Genomic DNA, 14,372 nt, shown 5'->3' on the forward strand with positions numbered 1-14,372 from the left:
GATGGGAGCGGAACTGCTGAGAACCGGAGGATTAGAACTTAAGCATGTCTTTAAATACTGGATGATCTGCTATATTGCAGCCATTTTAATGTCCGTGAAACAGGAGTAATGAAACCTTACCGGGACCTCCGGGATGTTGAAACAAGAACCTGCATTGACGATCGCGGCGAAACGAAACGCATGGATAAACATTAAACGCACCAACAGTATTTCTTCATATGGCGCCAGACTCTATATGATGATTCAATTATACAGGAAAGCCTGTCGGGATCTAAAGGTGTGCTTGATTCCTTGGAAGACGACCTTGAAAGACAAGACCGAATAACTCCGCATTTGAACCAAAATTCAGAACCCAGTCACGCTGGGAACGACGTGAAGATAATTTAAGTGATGCTATAACTAGGAACTCGAGTGTATGTATTTCACATTGGCCACATTAAATGTTAATGAAATCAAGAAGAGCTACTGGGGAATTTCTTATGAGTTATGAAATCAGAAGGAAATGTAATTAAACAAGAGAGTTCACATAGTTCTCCAAGTTAGCATACCCATTTGATGCAACCTTCAAACCATCTGAAGCGTCATTGGGATTAAGACCATTCTTTGTTTCCCATTCATCAGGAATACCATCACCATCTGAATCTTTCAGAGCAGCACCATTTGCAATCTCTCCAACACCACCAAACTCCTTCTCATCAGAGATTTGCCCTCCCTTGGTTCCGTAAGATTTGACCTGATCAATAAGGGCAGTATCAACAGTATCCCTGTGCAGTGAATTTCCAACGCCTTTGAGGACTAGTTCGACGGCTGCCTGGGGCGAGAGGGCTGTGGGAGCCGGATAGTTGTATGGAGTCTTGATAAAATCAATGTCAGAGTAGCAACTGGTTTTCTCGCAAAGAGCAGTGCCATCAAGCTTGCCGTTGCGGTTTGAGTCGTAGAAGTTGTCCTTGACGTCTGAAACATAGTCAGCAACACAGTCGCCTAAGAGGGGAAGTCACATACAAGCATGGAAGTAACTGTTTCCTCGAGTAAAGGCTGTGACGGTAGTGTCCGGACCAGAAATGAAATAGTTGTTGATGATGTTAACATAGCTGTCAGCTTGGCTATCTCCAGCAATGTAACCGCCGCCTCCTCCCCAGTTATACACAACCTGTAAGACAGTAAGAAAGCCGTCCAGACTTATGCAACAAAATCACTCACATTGTTCTGAAAGTCGTTAACACCTTTGACCTTGGGGTTACGAGTCTTGTTATCAATATACAGATTGCGGAATAAGCTGACTCCGCCATCAGTCTGCATCAAGCCACCACAAGAGTGAGAAACAAGACCCTGAGCAATGATAGTGTTCTGGATAGTAACATTCGTGACGTCTCCATTGATAGAGAAAGTCTCATCACGTCCCCACGAGACGCTGACGTGATCGAAGATAATGTTTTTACCGTCAGCAATACCGATTGCGTCTTTACCCGAGGTTCCACCTTTGCCCATACGGATGGTGATGTATCGCACAATGGAGTCATTGGCGTTGGAGAGAGACCAACCATTGCCGTAGACGACGATTCCCTGTAGGTGGTTCAGCTAGTGTAATATCCAAGGTTTCTAGAGACTCACACCACCAGGAGCAGTTTGGCCGGCGATGTAGATATTCTTAGACACGACGATACGTTCAGTGATCTTGATAACTCCACCGACGTCAAAGACAACTATCCTGTTGGGCTTCGATACTGCATCTCGAAGCGAGCCAGTTCCAGAATCACTATTGAATTTCCATTAGACATTTCATATGAGCAGGAAAGGAGACTTCGGCTTACTTGAGGTTTGTCACTTTGTATACTTCGCCTTGACGACCACCAACTGCATACCTTCCAAAGCCCTCAGCTCCAGGGAATGCAAGCTGGGCTGCTTGTGCCACGGAACTGGCCGTCAAAGCTAGCAGCAAGGAAATCTTCATGTTTCTTGAGTACAAGAATCTTTGAGTCGACGTGCGTTGAGAGGAGAGCATCGGGTCTATCATCCTTTATGTACAACAGCCCCTAGTAGAACTTACATGGGGTTTCAAATATCCTCCAATGACAGTATTCGAGTCACGAAGGGGGTATAGAATTGCCTTGTTGGTAAAATTGCGGTGATGCAACGATTGGTGGAATCTTTTAACAACGATTGTTGCAAATCCATTCCTATTTTGGTGAACTACAGTGTAGAAGACTATGTACTGACCTGTTAGGCTTGCACCACACCATTAAGGTGAGTTCTGAGACTTAAGTCTATAAGGTTGCGCAGAGGGAGGGAAGTACAAAAGTCGAGTGCAATTCAAGTTAACTCAGTTGTTTTTCTGTAAATTCCATCCTCGCGTACATGTAGCTAACCTACATGCTGGCCCTGAAAGTCAAGAAACAGCACTTGATGTTGCTTAAAGCCTCAAAAGACCAACCCTCGATGATGTGAAATCATCGTGAATGTCAAGTCATCAAGCCTAATTAATGATATACTCTGCTTTCAACAGCCTTGGCGACCGTTCAGGTATTGCTTGAGCTTAGCGTGGGTTGACTTGCTGAAAAAGAAAGGGAAAGGTATATTTTTATAAGTATACATATATAACGAGAATAAATGATAATCCAAATCTGTCTTCCTGTCTCATGTCTTCAAAGGAGTAAACCTGATGACCAGCTTCTCACCAATTGGTCTCGCCGTGTAAGCATCTTCCTGCTCGATACCTTCATCATCAACAATGGTTGTCTCAAAGTTGGCATAGATGAACGCCAAAATAAATTTTATCTCATTCATGGCGAAGTTGGAGCCGACACACATCCTTCCACCGCTGCCAAAGGCCCAGAAGAGTCTTTGCATCTCGCGATGCTTCGCCTCATCGTCTGATGACTTTCCAGGCGCTTGTGGTATCCAGCGCTTTGGGATCCACTCCTCAGGTTCGGGAAATACTTCTTTGTCCCGGTGTAGTGTATACGCCAGTGATGCGATCCTCACGTCGCCAGGGATATAATATCCTCCTATGCTACATCCGCGTTGAGGTGTCTGGCGTGGTTGAGGTCCTGGAATAGGCGCGTGGAGACGCAGCGTCTCCGTGACAATAGCGTGTAAGAGCGGCAAGGAATCGACCTCCTTAGGATCTGGCAAAGCCGACGTGTTCGTAAGACCAGATGCAGCTTTCGGGTTGATCCTCAAAGCCGGCTTAAGAGATTGGACCTCAGCATGAAGCTGTCGTTGAAGTTCTGGAGTTTTTGAAATACGCCATGTTGCATAAGTGAGGGCAATTCCAGCCGTCTCCTGTCCAGCCAGCGAATGATCCATAACCTCAGACGCAATGGCTCGATCTCGTTGAAGAATGCTCGTACTGTACAGAATGCTCTTTTCTCCATTGGTATTGAACTCGCGATCTATCCCAGCAAGCAGTGAGCTGTAGACTACCGGCTCGTCAGAGCGTTGAATGTCTTGACTGTTACTGAGGCTTCTTGTCGCCTTGGGCGTCTTCCGGACATTCTCGCAGAGTTCCCAGTTCCAATCGGAGAGTTTCTTGTTGGACTGATCAACCCATTGTGGATAGAGCTTGAGCCAAGGAATCCATCTTTTGCAAAAGTTTGTCAACTTTGGAACTTCTTGCGTCCAGAAGGGGTAGTTGGCCCGTGCAAGATACATGTCCTGCCAGTCACGGCGATAAGGCTCATCGGCAATGAAGTTTGTAGCGTTAGAGAGACCAAATATGTAGGCAGTGATAAGATCCATGGCCGTTGCTAGATATAGACCGAACACTTCAACGTCATTGTAGTCTGTAGACATCGACTTGCGGGAAGGTTTAAGAGACCCGTCAAGTGCAGGCAAGAGGCGGTTCACGAGAATCTCGGCCATTTGCAATTTGCTCGCTTGAGATGACTGTATGTACGATTTGGAGTAGACGTTCGAAATCATCCTCTTTCTTAGAGAGTGAGGCTTTGAATTGCCAGTGGCAAACATGTTTGGGACTCTACAGATGGCCATATTAGTTTCATCGCCGACAGTCCAGTACCATAAGTTGCCATTCTTACCCATAATTATCAAAGACGCTATACCAGTGACCTTTTTCAAAACCTCCTTGATATATGGTCCGCATGCCTTCTAAACCGTCAACGCTCACTTCATCTGGACCAATTCTAATAACAGGACCAAGCCGTTGGTGTGCACGATACAGTGATGTATTCTCTCGCCTCCGCTTCCTTGCTGCTAATATCCAGAGAGAGCTGATATGGCATGTCCAGTGCGGTGTGGGTATACGAGACAGCGCGGAGAAAAAGACAGGATAGATGATGTATCTGTACACCAGCAAAACAGGCAGCATGCCCAGAGCAGTAATCAAGATAAGGCCCATGATGTTTTTCTTTCGATGGTGACGATGAACAAGCGTAGATATGAGATTCAGTGCAAAAGATGTCAAGGATTATTAAAATGTGAGGGGTCTATGTCATGTGGCAGGTGGTGCAAATAGAGTTGGCAAGTATTCTCGGCGCGGGGTTTGATAAGAGTCAAGACCTCGGGAGATAGGAAGCAGTCCATATCAATACAACTTGAAAAGCGCCACGGTCCACCCCAGACTGTTTGTGTATTGGCACAATGGAACCTGATCACGAGTGTTTGTGTATATACAGATATGAGCATCAAGCCAATAAATACCTACCTGGGGAGGAAAGGAAACTTAGGACCTTGGTCCTCAATGATAAAAAGACTTAGGTAAATAAGCATGAATTTTGGATATCTTTTACTGAGTTTATTTTGCTATCCCATATTAAAGTCTGATGGTTTCTGCAGGTAACGGGCTTTGACTTTACCCACCTAGGTAGGCTCTGTATAACAACAAGCTTGAGCAGGTAGGTCAACGTGGGCCGTGAAGCAAATAATATGCTTTTATGATAACTTAATCAGTAAACTTATTTGACAGTGAATCGTACTGAATCTCGAATATAAGGCAGTATGAGATTTAGATTGTAGTCACACGCTTGTTTGTGCCTACCTCACTCTCCTCTTTTCTTTCCTTCTCACCAAGTTTCCCGTCAACACCATACTAACTGGGAGGCAAGAATCGCCGACCTCAATTCCAACCACAACCCATCAAAAATTCCTTCATAAAGTTTCCTTTACAACACATCAATCTGTCGAATTTGACTCACACTCCAAGGGTTTCCAAGTCGCGTATATTGAGACCATGGCTACACGTCGGCCTAGCCCCCTTGGCGCCACGGAAGAGAGTTGACAAGGAAGGATATTTTCCCAATTCTACAACATCGCCAGCAGTTCTGTAAAGTCCCTCTCGTGGAAAACACAACGTCACTATCTGGTCAATTGATCAAGACACTGAAGTCGATACTGAGGAATTGGGGAAATTGGAAGGAAAGCTACACGCAAATCAGGGCGACAAGGATCGAATCAGGACACGAGTCGAACAGCGCGAGCACAGGATTTCCATCTTGACTGATGAGAAGAATAGGAAAGTCAAGTTCTCCCGCAAAAAATACTCCTGAGAGGATTTAATATCTTAAATCGCACCCCTAATCATACACAAGACACCTACCTATTTAGGGAAGTCGAGGTGGACTGAGATATCCCTTTTTGAGGTATGAACGGAAGGGGCAAGAGCGATGTATTTTAGGCATCAGGCAGGCCGCCAGGGTGACCTACATCTCTTTGACTCTCTCCTCTCTCCTCTTCTCTTCTTCATCATCATCACTCTTGACAAAACCAACATCAGCCTTATAACTTTTCAGGGATCATCATTCCATTTCCAATTGTTCTTACTCGTCATAAATCAGATCTTTAAGCTTCCAAAACCCAACATGAACCAGTCGCCGAACGCCCCCAATATCGGTTCTCTTCTGGTGTACAGAAGACCCATCATCAATCTCTCCCCGAATTTCCAAAGCTTAGTTTACGATGGCCGTGAAAAATCTCCGATGGAGAAGTCCGAGATTCTTCCATGGACAAAATTCACGTTTGAAAACATCACGAATGCATACGGCGATATTCTAGAACAGGCCACAAACAGCAACCGACCGGATGAGGTGCTAGAGTTCGACTGCGAGAACCATTCCATGATGGTACAGATATTTTACGAGGCGTTCCTCAAAGAAACTGCAATTAGTTTGGCCATCAGCTTGGGCAAACTCAGCATCAGTCCCAGGTTTTCCTGGTTCCGCGGCACAGATATGTATCTGGCATTTGCTGAAGCGAGAGAAATGAAAGAGAAACTCCCTAAGCGCGCTCACCAGTTCGATTTCGGCGACGAGGATCGCGTTCATGTCTTATACGACGCAAACGAAGAAATCCGTAATCCCTTTCTTGCTACCGTCATCGTTGTACCCTCATGCACATGGGAGCCAGACTCCCTTGTCACCGCAAATCGTGACAGACAACCCGAGCTTGGTCCTATCGAACAACTGGCTGCCTGTGCCAAAAAAACCAACACTTGTCTCTCGCTCATCTTGGGGGACAAGGATATTGTCGTCCTGCAATTCTTCAAGACCGAAGCTGGGAGGATGGGGATGTACTAGAAGGCCATTCCATGCAGCACAGAGGGGGGGAATATATTGACAGCTAATTTGGCCATATGGGCTCTGATCGTGATGAGTCTGAAGACTGAACTGAACTCTCTCTCGTACAAAGACTCTATAACTCCTCTCGATTCTTGGGGGGGATCGTTCGGGTCAAGGTTGGCGGGAGCTTGTATCAACCCATACTCCTATCGCGTATTATCTGGGCGAGCGCTGAGTGCCCGAGGGATTGACCCGCACCCCCCTTACTAGTTCAGACAGTCTATCACATCAAAAAGAAGAGCGCTTGGGTGGATGGACGTCATGGAGAAAGTTTCCATAGCATGATAGTCAGTCAATTCGTTACGTCTGTACTTAGTACAAGGGAAGCGTCATAAAATACAGCGTTCCAACCTTTTACTCTTCCTTCGTCAGTTCTTAGCTCTCAAGTTTCTGATCAATAACAAGCACTGTTTCCTCGTGATTAAGTCTGGTATGTGTCTTAGAATAATAACTAGGTTGCCTTACAAATCACTTTTTAGCGTGACACGCTTGAAACCTGATATCGCCGCTAATGCCTTCTCCTCTGATGGAGAATCAGCTTCCAGAAATGTCCATCCCTTACAAAACATTCACGTATCGCCACAAAAAGCTCATACCACTCACCAGGCCCGTGAGGCCGGTGTACAAAATCAGAATGCCATATCCACTTCCATAACCCCCAATAACCTTTCCCTGCCATGGTTGACCTCGAATAAGAGAACCGCTCAAGGGTCCGGAGATGATGTTTCCAACTCCTCTGCCCACGCAGAGGTGTCCATGCACCATGACAGGGTCAACGTGCTCGTTTTCATCCTGAAACTTTTGTGTCACTTCTCTCATAATTCCTGGCCAGATCGAGGCCCAAGATCCTGCGAAGAGGCCGTACATGACGCAGAAAACATACAGGATAGGGAGAGATGCTGTAAGTCCCCAGACAAGTAGGACTGAAATACCCACGCCTACCGCAGATATGAGCATGCATGTCGTAACTGCAAGCTTATCGCTGAGGGATCCCATGACCATCAGACCGATCGTCGTAGCGATATTGACCAGAATAACCGTCAAAGCTGAGAGGATCGTTGAGGTACCAAAGGTTGTTCGAGCATAAGTGGGAAGGTAGATCGTAGGGAGGAAGTAGCCTGTTGCTTCAATGACGTTGACAAGTTGATACAGAAGAAACATCCTGGATGTGACGAACCGCATATTCAGAGGCTTTCTGTGGATAGTGGCCGATAATGGTAGCCTAGGCTTGATGAAGTATGCAATTGGAGCTGCACTTCCAAATAAGATGCCCGCACATATTCTAACAGTAGTTTGGAAGCCATAGTTCTTGAGGAGCGTCTCCAGAACCAGAGGAAGAACGGCACCTCCAGCTCCAGCAGCACTCCAGACAATTCCATAAGCAAAGCCCTTACGACGAACGAACCACTCGTCGATATAGAGAGTACAAGGACAGTAAGCGAAGCAGCCTCCGATCCCAAAGAGGACCCCTTGTGTTGCGATAAGTTGAGGAACAGTGGTGCAAAAGGAACTCATAACCATGGCTAGAGACGTTACAAAGAGACCAGCGTAGGTGAACCAGCGAGCTTGGCGGGAGTAGAAGCGGCATATAATGACCACGAATGGTGCTCCTAGATACAACATGCCCTGGATAATGTCAGAGTTGGGAAGGGTAGCTTTGCAAGTATCTTACAGTTGTTGTGGTTCCAATAGCAGCGATACTGTTCGAGCCCGCGAAAGGCTCATGATGACTGTAGTACTCTTGAAAGACGCCGAATGAGAACCCAAAACCTGATTTCTTTGTTAAACCATGTTCGTGGACCCTAAAGATGAGGGAGATTACCAAAAGTCACTGCTTCAACCACCCAACAGGCTGCTAAGAATAGATATGCCTTTCTTCCACCATCAACAGGAGGCAGCGAGAACTCGGCATCTGTTGCTCGCGACTCGAAGCGTTGATCCAGGTTCTGTAATTGGACTGCGTCGTCTGACACATTTCGATTGGGAGTAACGAACTCAAGTGAGGTCTGTGACATTGAACAGTATATTCCTTAAGTTACTTGTGCAGTGAGATGAAGGGAACTAAATGCAATGTTCGGAGAGAGTATTCGATATTTATACAACAACCAGCAGAGTGCGCCTTCTATCAAACGTTGCACCGCGCCTTTCGAACCTTGATAGTGCTCATTGAATTATCTTGATTCGTTTTCTGTTTTTATTGTTCTTGTAGGGCGCAGGTTGTAGGCGACATCGGACGTGGGAAAAGATGGCTGACATCAAACGATACATCGGCTGCAATATCCGGTCGTGGTTTATCAATCCGAGTCACATGGATAAGCAGAATACGGCCATTCCAGAGTTTGAGCTAATGCAAAGGGCTCAGGCTACTAATTTATAGGAAGGCGCTAACGTAATTTCCTTATAAAGTAGTCAAATTCGATGGTCAAATAGTTTCTAATTTGATAACAACTGCAAGATTCTGTGGCCAATCCCGCCGAAGGTCCGTCCTAGGTTTGAAGTGGCTAAAGTTGATATTTCTGAGAGTGCAATGCCATATTAAGATCATCGGGACCAGTATGATATTTTGTCTTGTGTATGAATCGAATTGAAAACCTTGAAGCTTCTAGAATTCTATAAAATATGCCATATAGCCCAACACGTGGAACACCAAACCACAAACTAGTAAAATGCACTTATAATTCAGGACTCGGCTTTGTGACAAGGTTGAGGGGCCAAAAGAGGCTCCAGCCTCAAGCATACCCTTGCTGTTGCTGCGGGTGTTGCTGCTGCCCAACCAAAGCTGAACTACTCTCCATTCTGTAACCTTCATAGACCTTGCTTTGATTCTTCTGCTTCTTTCTGAGGCCCAAATAAGGAAAGAAGAAGCAGGGATGGAGGATAGTCACAGCACCGATGGAAATCAACATCATGGTTGCGTCGAAGACGATGAATAGTGTTTCGTTTCGGAGAACATCTACCCCAATATCTGGGACAGTTTCCGCGATACTAAGTACTAATTAGCCAGGGTAGGCAAATGAGTGTCAATAGAATCTTACCGGTAGGCGCATCGGATGATGATACAGGTATAAGCAATACCCAGAGCATAGACAAACCACTTGACTCTTTTTGCCTCCTTTAGCGTGGCCTCCTCTCGAGCAACAGGAACTCTCCCACGAGTTGGCATGCCGGTTGTGTACATATCAGCCGCGTTTCCCATCAACGGGTCTCGATGTTTCATTGCCTGCTTTCGACGTCGAGTGTAAAGAAGCATCAGACCACCACAGCACAACATGTTGGCAACTTGAAAGGCTACACCTCCAATGACAAGCGCCTCTCCAAGTTTCTGCGTCGTCTCAGATCCCTTGCCCATACTTTGCATAGCTGTGAGGCCACCTCCGATAATCTGGATGAAAATCGAGATAAAGTCTGTACCGACAAAGACGAGAGGATATAGTCTGGGCTTGAGAAGAGACCATTTTGCTCCGTACCAAACAACAAGATGCTTGAACGTCACTGATATAGCAGCAGCAACCAAAGTAGGAGCCAATAAGAGTGTCAGGTACTGCACAATAAAGACATTCTGCTGCCATGGATTTCTTCCCAGTCCAAAGCGTCCAACATGGCCCGCGACTTCAAAGACTGTTCCGATGCCCAGCCATATCATATACGACCATGTTTTAGCCCGGAACCCCTGAAATATTTGTGCGAGGAAGAGAAGTGCAAAAGCGATCGCGAAGAATCCTGAAGCTGGTTCGGAGAGATAGTCTTGGTAGATGGTGTATTCAACGGGACAACGATCCGTGACTTTATCGCAGTTGTCGTAGTTTGGTGTCCATGTTTCGTTTTTATCACCCATTGTTGTGTAGTTTTAGATCAAGTATTTGTGAGTAGCTAGAGATGAGTTGAAAGATATTGAGAGTCAGGAGGATGGGGCCTTATATATGAGTAAGACGACATCAAGACACTCACCAAGCACATATCTTCGTAATCAATAGGATTGTGTGACAATCAATCTGCAAGACACGGCCACTAAGGCGTTCTCCCAGCCACTCCGTCGTAGCTCGCAGATACAACCGAATTCGTTTAGATATGGGGGATTGACAGATAACTGGCCAACATGCACCTATCAAATCACATTCCACGTGTATGAGCCCCATCTTGTCGTCAGCTTCGGGGAAATAATGCGCTGGGATTTGCATAAAAATAAGCATAAGCGCTTAGTGGGAGGATGTACTTGAAATTTCAGCCTTAAGCACAGCCCTCTTACATCCATACAGAGCTGAGCTGTCGTAGATCCTTGCAGCGCCGTATGATCCCTTTTTGGGCAATCATACGAGCTTTGGGTGATATTTAAATTGCTTTTAGTTTGAAATGCGATCGGTTCCAAAGGGACCTCAAAAACATGGGCATTTTTAAATTCCGCACTTGAAGTCTGAACTGGCATGGAACCGCAGCCAAGATCAGAGAGCTACCTGAATATTTCATTATTCTCTCGTAAACTTCATTAGTTCAGTCCACGGAATGTTTTTTTATATATGCCAAAATAATAAAATAAAATAATGGATGTGGATCTACTCAAGTACCTACTACAGAAAGTGCAGTCCCTCAAACAAACTCTAGTTGCGAATATCTTCAATTACCTCATGATCAAATACTCAAAGATTCTTGGCATTCAACCTCTAAAGAAGACCATTACGCGAGCAGTTGCTTGGACCTTTTATCCAAGATACGGCATGATTAAAGCCCAGGCACCGCCAATTTCCAGTGGCAGTGCAAAGGGAATTAGTGACGAGGGCCAAGGCCAAAAGATGGAGTTTCAACCCTTGGCCTAGCGTCATGTTGGATCAACATCCCCTAGCCAGCCAAGACCACAGCCATAAAGCATTAGATTACGCGGCGGCGCCCAAAAAAACCACCTGATCCTTCTCATCTGCAGCTTACCTACACATCCATACCAGTTCAGCCATGTCGAGTCCAATATGTCCTATGCCACTCGGCGAAATCGTCAGGGATATGCTGGGGAGAGAGAAGGAGACGAATCCGGTTAAGAGACTTTACGATGATACTTTTAAAGCGGATATCGGGAGGTGGATAGCTTCGTGTGCGGTCATTGGGCTTTCGGCCGGGATAATATCTAAACATCCGGGACATAATTTGCTTGCTGCATCAGCGTACAATCTTGCAGTCGTAGGTTCACTCACCTGTATACATATAAAAGCCTGCTGACCAAACTCAGGGAGCTCTTCATTTCTTTGCTTTCAAGATACCAGTCAAGCCACGAGGACGCAACAACCCAAGACCGCCAATATGGTATATTTTGATTCTGGCCCTTTCAACTTTAATGTGGCTTGCCGCTCTCACTGTCATATTTGTTCTTCGGGAAGATATAGATGCGTACAATGAGTCAAATCTCGACAAGCGGAGGACGGGCTTTGTCGGTGATATATCTACTGGAACAGTAGCAATGCTTGACAACCTAAGCATTGCTTGTGGCTGTTTTGGCATTTGTGCATTGTAAGTGGCCCCCTGACTAGCCTTCAACTTTGATTTAACATTTATAGTCTGTTTTGTGTATACCAGTGGTTTATTGTTCATTATCTTTACTCGACAAGATTCTAGAAGACTGAAATGCGAGAGGGATATAGAAAGATCAACAAGAGCGAACCTCCCAAGGATGGCCCATCAACAACTGTTGTTTAGAATTGATACCCGATACCCAAACATTTACTAGCCAGATTAAGTGTTTTAAATATAGAATACTTGACTTCTGCTTGCGAATATCGCTAGGAAGTTGCCACAAGGCCTGCGTCTGACTTGATTTCCAGTCACTCCGACTTTGTATCATTTGCAGTGATTTTAGAGACTACAGCCAAGTGTCTCCGGTTTTCTACCTTGTCTAAAAGTTTAAATTCGAATGCAATGCCACTCAGTGCTTTGTTGCTTGCAAGCATTATATTCTAGCCAAGATCGATTGGCAGAGCCACAAAGAACTAGGTTACTGACCAACAGGAACCCGGAAATGAACTATCTACATTATTTCATAAAAGACTCCTGTAATAATTCACTGTCCATCTTGTGAAATGTGGCGATGAAGAGGCCGGCCGGCCGGCCTCTGTTGGTGGCTTCATGAGACTTACGGCCAATCAATGACTGCAGAATAATTATCAACCAAGTTTTCTGTTCTCGGGAGAGCCTTGCCGCTGCGTTATGTGGTATCGTATGGCCTCTATGCTGGAGGTCGACCACGCTGGCAAACACCAACGGTTACTGCCACTTCTGCCTGTTGCTTGTTGGTCCATTTGGTGGATGGACAGAAACTGGAACACAGGAGATAGGCCTCCAAACATGCAAGACGACAGACACTCTTGTTGAAGGTATAAATAAGATTTGCTTTTGGGAGGAAATTATTCTCACTTCTTCTCAAACTGTTGGTATTTAGTAGCGAATGTCCAGCCTCCAATATGTCCTCCGACGCTGACACTTCAAGCTCTAGCCCTAGCGAACATGCTACTTTTGGGCGAGACGAGCAGGCAAAGGCACAGCCAATCATGGAATCCATTACTGAAGTTCCGGAGCCCGAGAGAAGTGCTCAAGAGACTATCCGCGATTATCTCTTGGAGAACGTCGAGGAGTTTCGCCGTCTCCATGAGTTGAGAAGAAAGGTACGTCTGTAACAAGGATACTGAGCAAGGAGAATGGTCTAATGAGAAAGACAGGGCTGGGAGGCAAGTCAAGGCGATGCTCACTTCAAGAAACAACGAGCAGTCGCAGATAAATGTAGCGCGGACAGTACACAGTTCTTCTACACCATGATGAAGACGATCGCAATTGACCTCGACAAGGCAACGGGTGCTCTGAACATGTCCAAGGTCGAACAGCCGGCCTTGCTGGACATGTGCGTAGCTCCAGGTGGCTTCGTTGACGTAGCTTGGGCCAAGACACCTGGTATTCACGTCAGGGCCATGAGCTTACCCGTTGAGCAAGGTGGACACGACGTCAAGATGCTCGATGCACAAGTGGATGTGGAGTTTCGCGACATTACAACGCTGGCAGCTGATATGGGTATTACCAAGAACGATGTTCCGTTGAACTTTCCAGGACCATATGACTTCCTATTCGAAAAGGTCTTCGACGATACCGAGAGGTTCGATCTTGTCTTCTGCGATGGCCAAGTCCTGCGTACTCATCCCCGTGCGGAATGGCGAGAGCCCCGAGAAGCTACTCGTCTAGCTCTCACGCAGATCGCCCTCGGTCTTGGACATCTGAAGAACGGCGGGACGATGGTGATTCTGATGCACAAGCTCGACAGTTGGCGAAGTTTCGACTTGATCCACCAATTCAGCAAAATGGCAACCGTCAAACTGTACAAGCACTACAGGCACCACAAGATCAGATCTTCATTTTATCTTGTCGCAAAGAATATCCAAGCTGAAAGTGCTTTTGCGAAGGAGATGGTTGCCTTGTGGAAACGGACATACAAGATTGCGACGTTCGGTACTGATGCGGAGTACGCTGAGATGCATCGAGTCACTAGAGAGACTGCGCTGGTAGAGCTTGGGAAGTTTGGGGAGAAATATGTTGCAATGGGGAAGAAGATTTGGAAGACTCAGGCTGATGGATTGGAGAAAGCGCCCTTTTTGAAGAAATACACGAAGCAGAAGAGCAAGCGCAGGACATGGGAATGAGGTGCTGATGAGAGATGGTGTTAATACGGGAGACATGTTTTTTACATTGATCAGCAAGACCTCAATACTTTGAGCCGTCATCGGGAGTGTCAAGAAAATGGCTTCATGCGAGGACAAGTAGAGGCTCTCGTTGCAT

At 46.0% G+C, this 14,372-nt stretch overlaps 7 protein-coding genes; 3 read left to right on the forward strand and 4 right to left on the reverse strand.

The window, feature by feature from the left end:
- Positions 1–508: 508 nt before the first annotated feature.
- On the reverse strand, positions 509–1,951 carry FFUJ_04210 (probable pectate lyase C; the record flags this gene model as incomplete). XM_023572533.1 has 5 exons in its annotated part: positions 509–954; positions 1,003–1,150; positions 1,201–1,563; positions 1,612–1,756; positions 1,812–1,951. The coding sequence occupies 5 exons, from the start codon at positions 1,949–1,951 to the stop codon at positions 509–511; spliced, it is 1,242 nt and encodes a 413-aa protein (XP_023426639.1).
- A 683-nt stretch (positions 1,952–2,634) lies between these two features.
- FFUJ_04209 (probable benzoate 4-monooxygenase cytochrome P450) lies at positions 2,635–4,041 on the reverse strand (the record flags this gene model as incomplete). Its single annotated transcript, XM_023572534.1, has 1 exon — positions 2,635–4,041. The coding sequence occupies one exon, from the start codon at positions 4,039–4,041 to the stop codon at positions 2,635–2,637; it is 1,407 nt and encodes a 468-aa protein (XP_023426640.1).
- Positions 4,042–5,816: 1,775 nt separating this feature from the next.
- Positions 5,817–6,530, forward strand: FFUJ_04208 (uncharacterized protein; the record flags this gene model as incomplete). Its single annotated transcript, XM_023572535.1, has 1 exon — positions 5,817–6,530. The coding sequence occupies one exon, from the start codon at positions 5,817–5,819 to the stop codon at positions 6,528–6,530; it is 714 nt and encodes a 237-aa protein (XP_023426641.1).
- A 600-nt stretch (positions 6,531–7,130) lies between these two features.
- On the reverse strand, positions 7,131–8,587 carry FFUJ_04207 (related to monocarboxylate transporter 2; the record flags this gene model as incomplete). XM_023572536.1 has 3 exons in its annotated part: positions 7,131–8,198; positions 8,245–8,342; positions 8,395–8,587. The coding sequence occupies 3 exons, from the start codon at positions 8,585–8,587 to the stop codon at positions 7,131–7,133; spliced, it is 1,359 nt and encodes a 452-aa protein (XP_023426642.1).
- Positions 8,588–9,301: 714 nt separating this feature from the next.
- FFUJ_04206 (related to phospholipid-translocating ATPase) lies at positions 9,302–10,407 on the reverse strand (the record flags this gene model as incomplete). XM_023572537.1 has 2 exons in its annotated part: positions 9,302–9,557; positions 9,608–10,407. 2 exons carry the CDS (start codon positions 10,405–10,407, stop codon positions 9,302–9,304), a joined length of 1,056 nt encoding a protein of 351 aa, XP_023426643.1.
- A 1,109-nt stretch (positions 10,408–11,516) lies between these two features.
- On the forward strand, positions 11,517–12,170 carry FFUJ_04205 (uncharacterized protein; the record flags this gene model as incomplete). XM_023572538.1 has 3 exons in its annotated part: positions 11,517–11,738; positions 11,788–12,065; positions 12,113–12,170. The coding sequence occupies 3 exons, from the start codon at positions 11,517–11,519 to the stop codon at positions 12,168–12,170; spliced, it is 558 nt and encodes a 185-aa protein (XP_023426644.1).
- An 842-nt stretch (positions 12,171–13,012) lies between these two features.
- On the forward strand, positions 13,013–14,236 carry FFUJ_04204 (uncharacterized protein; the record flags this gene model as incomplete). XM_023572539.1 has 2 exons in its annotated part: positions 13,013–13,213; positions 13,268–14,236. The coding sequence occupies 2 exons, from the start codon at positions 13,013–13,015 to the stop codon at positions 14,234–14,236; spliced, it is 1,170 nt and encodes a 389-aa protein (XP_023426645.1).
- Positions 14,237–14,372: the final 136 nt, after the last annotated feature.

The sequence above is a fragment of the Fusarium fujikuroi genome, chromosome FFUJ_chr02 (assembly GCF_900079805.1).
Source record: "Fusarium fujikuroi IMI 58289 draft genome, chromosome FFUJ_chr02".
Classification (NCBI taxonomy): domain Eukaryota; kingdom Fungi; phylum Ascomycota; class Sordariomycetes; order Hypocreales; family Nectriaceae; genus Fusarium; species Fusarium fujikuroi.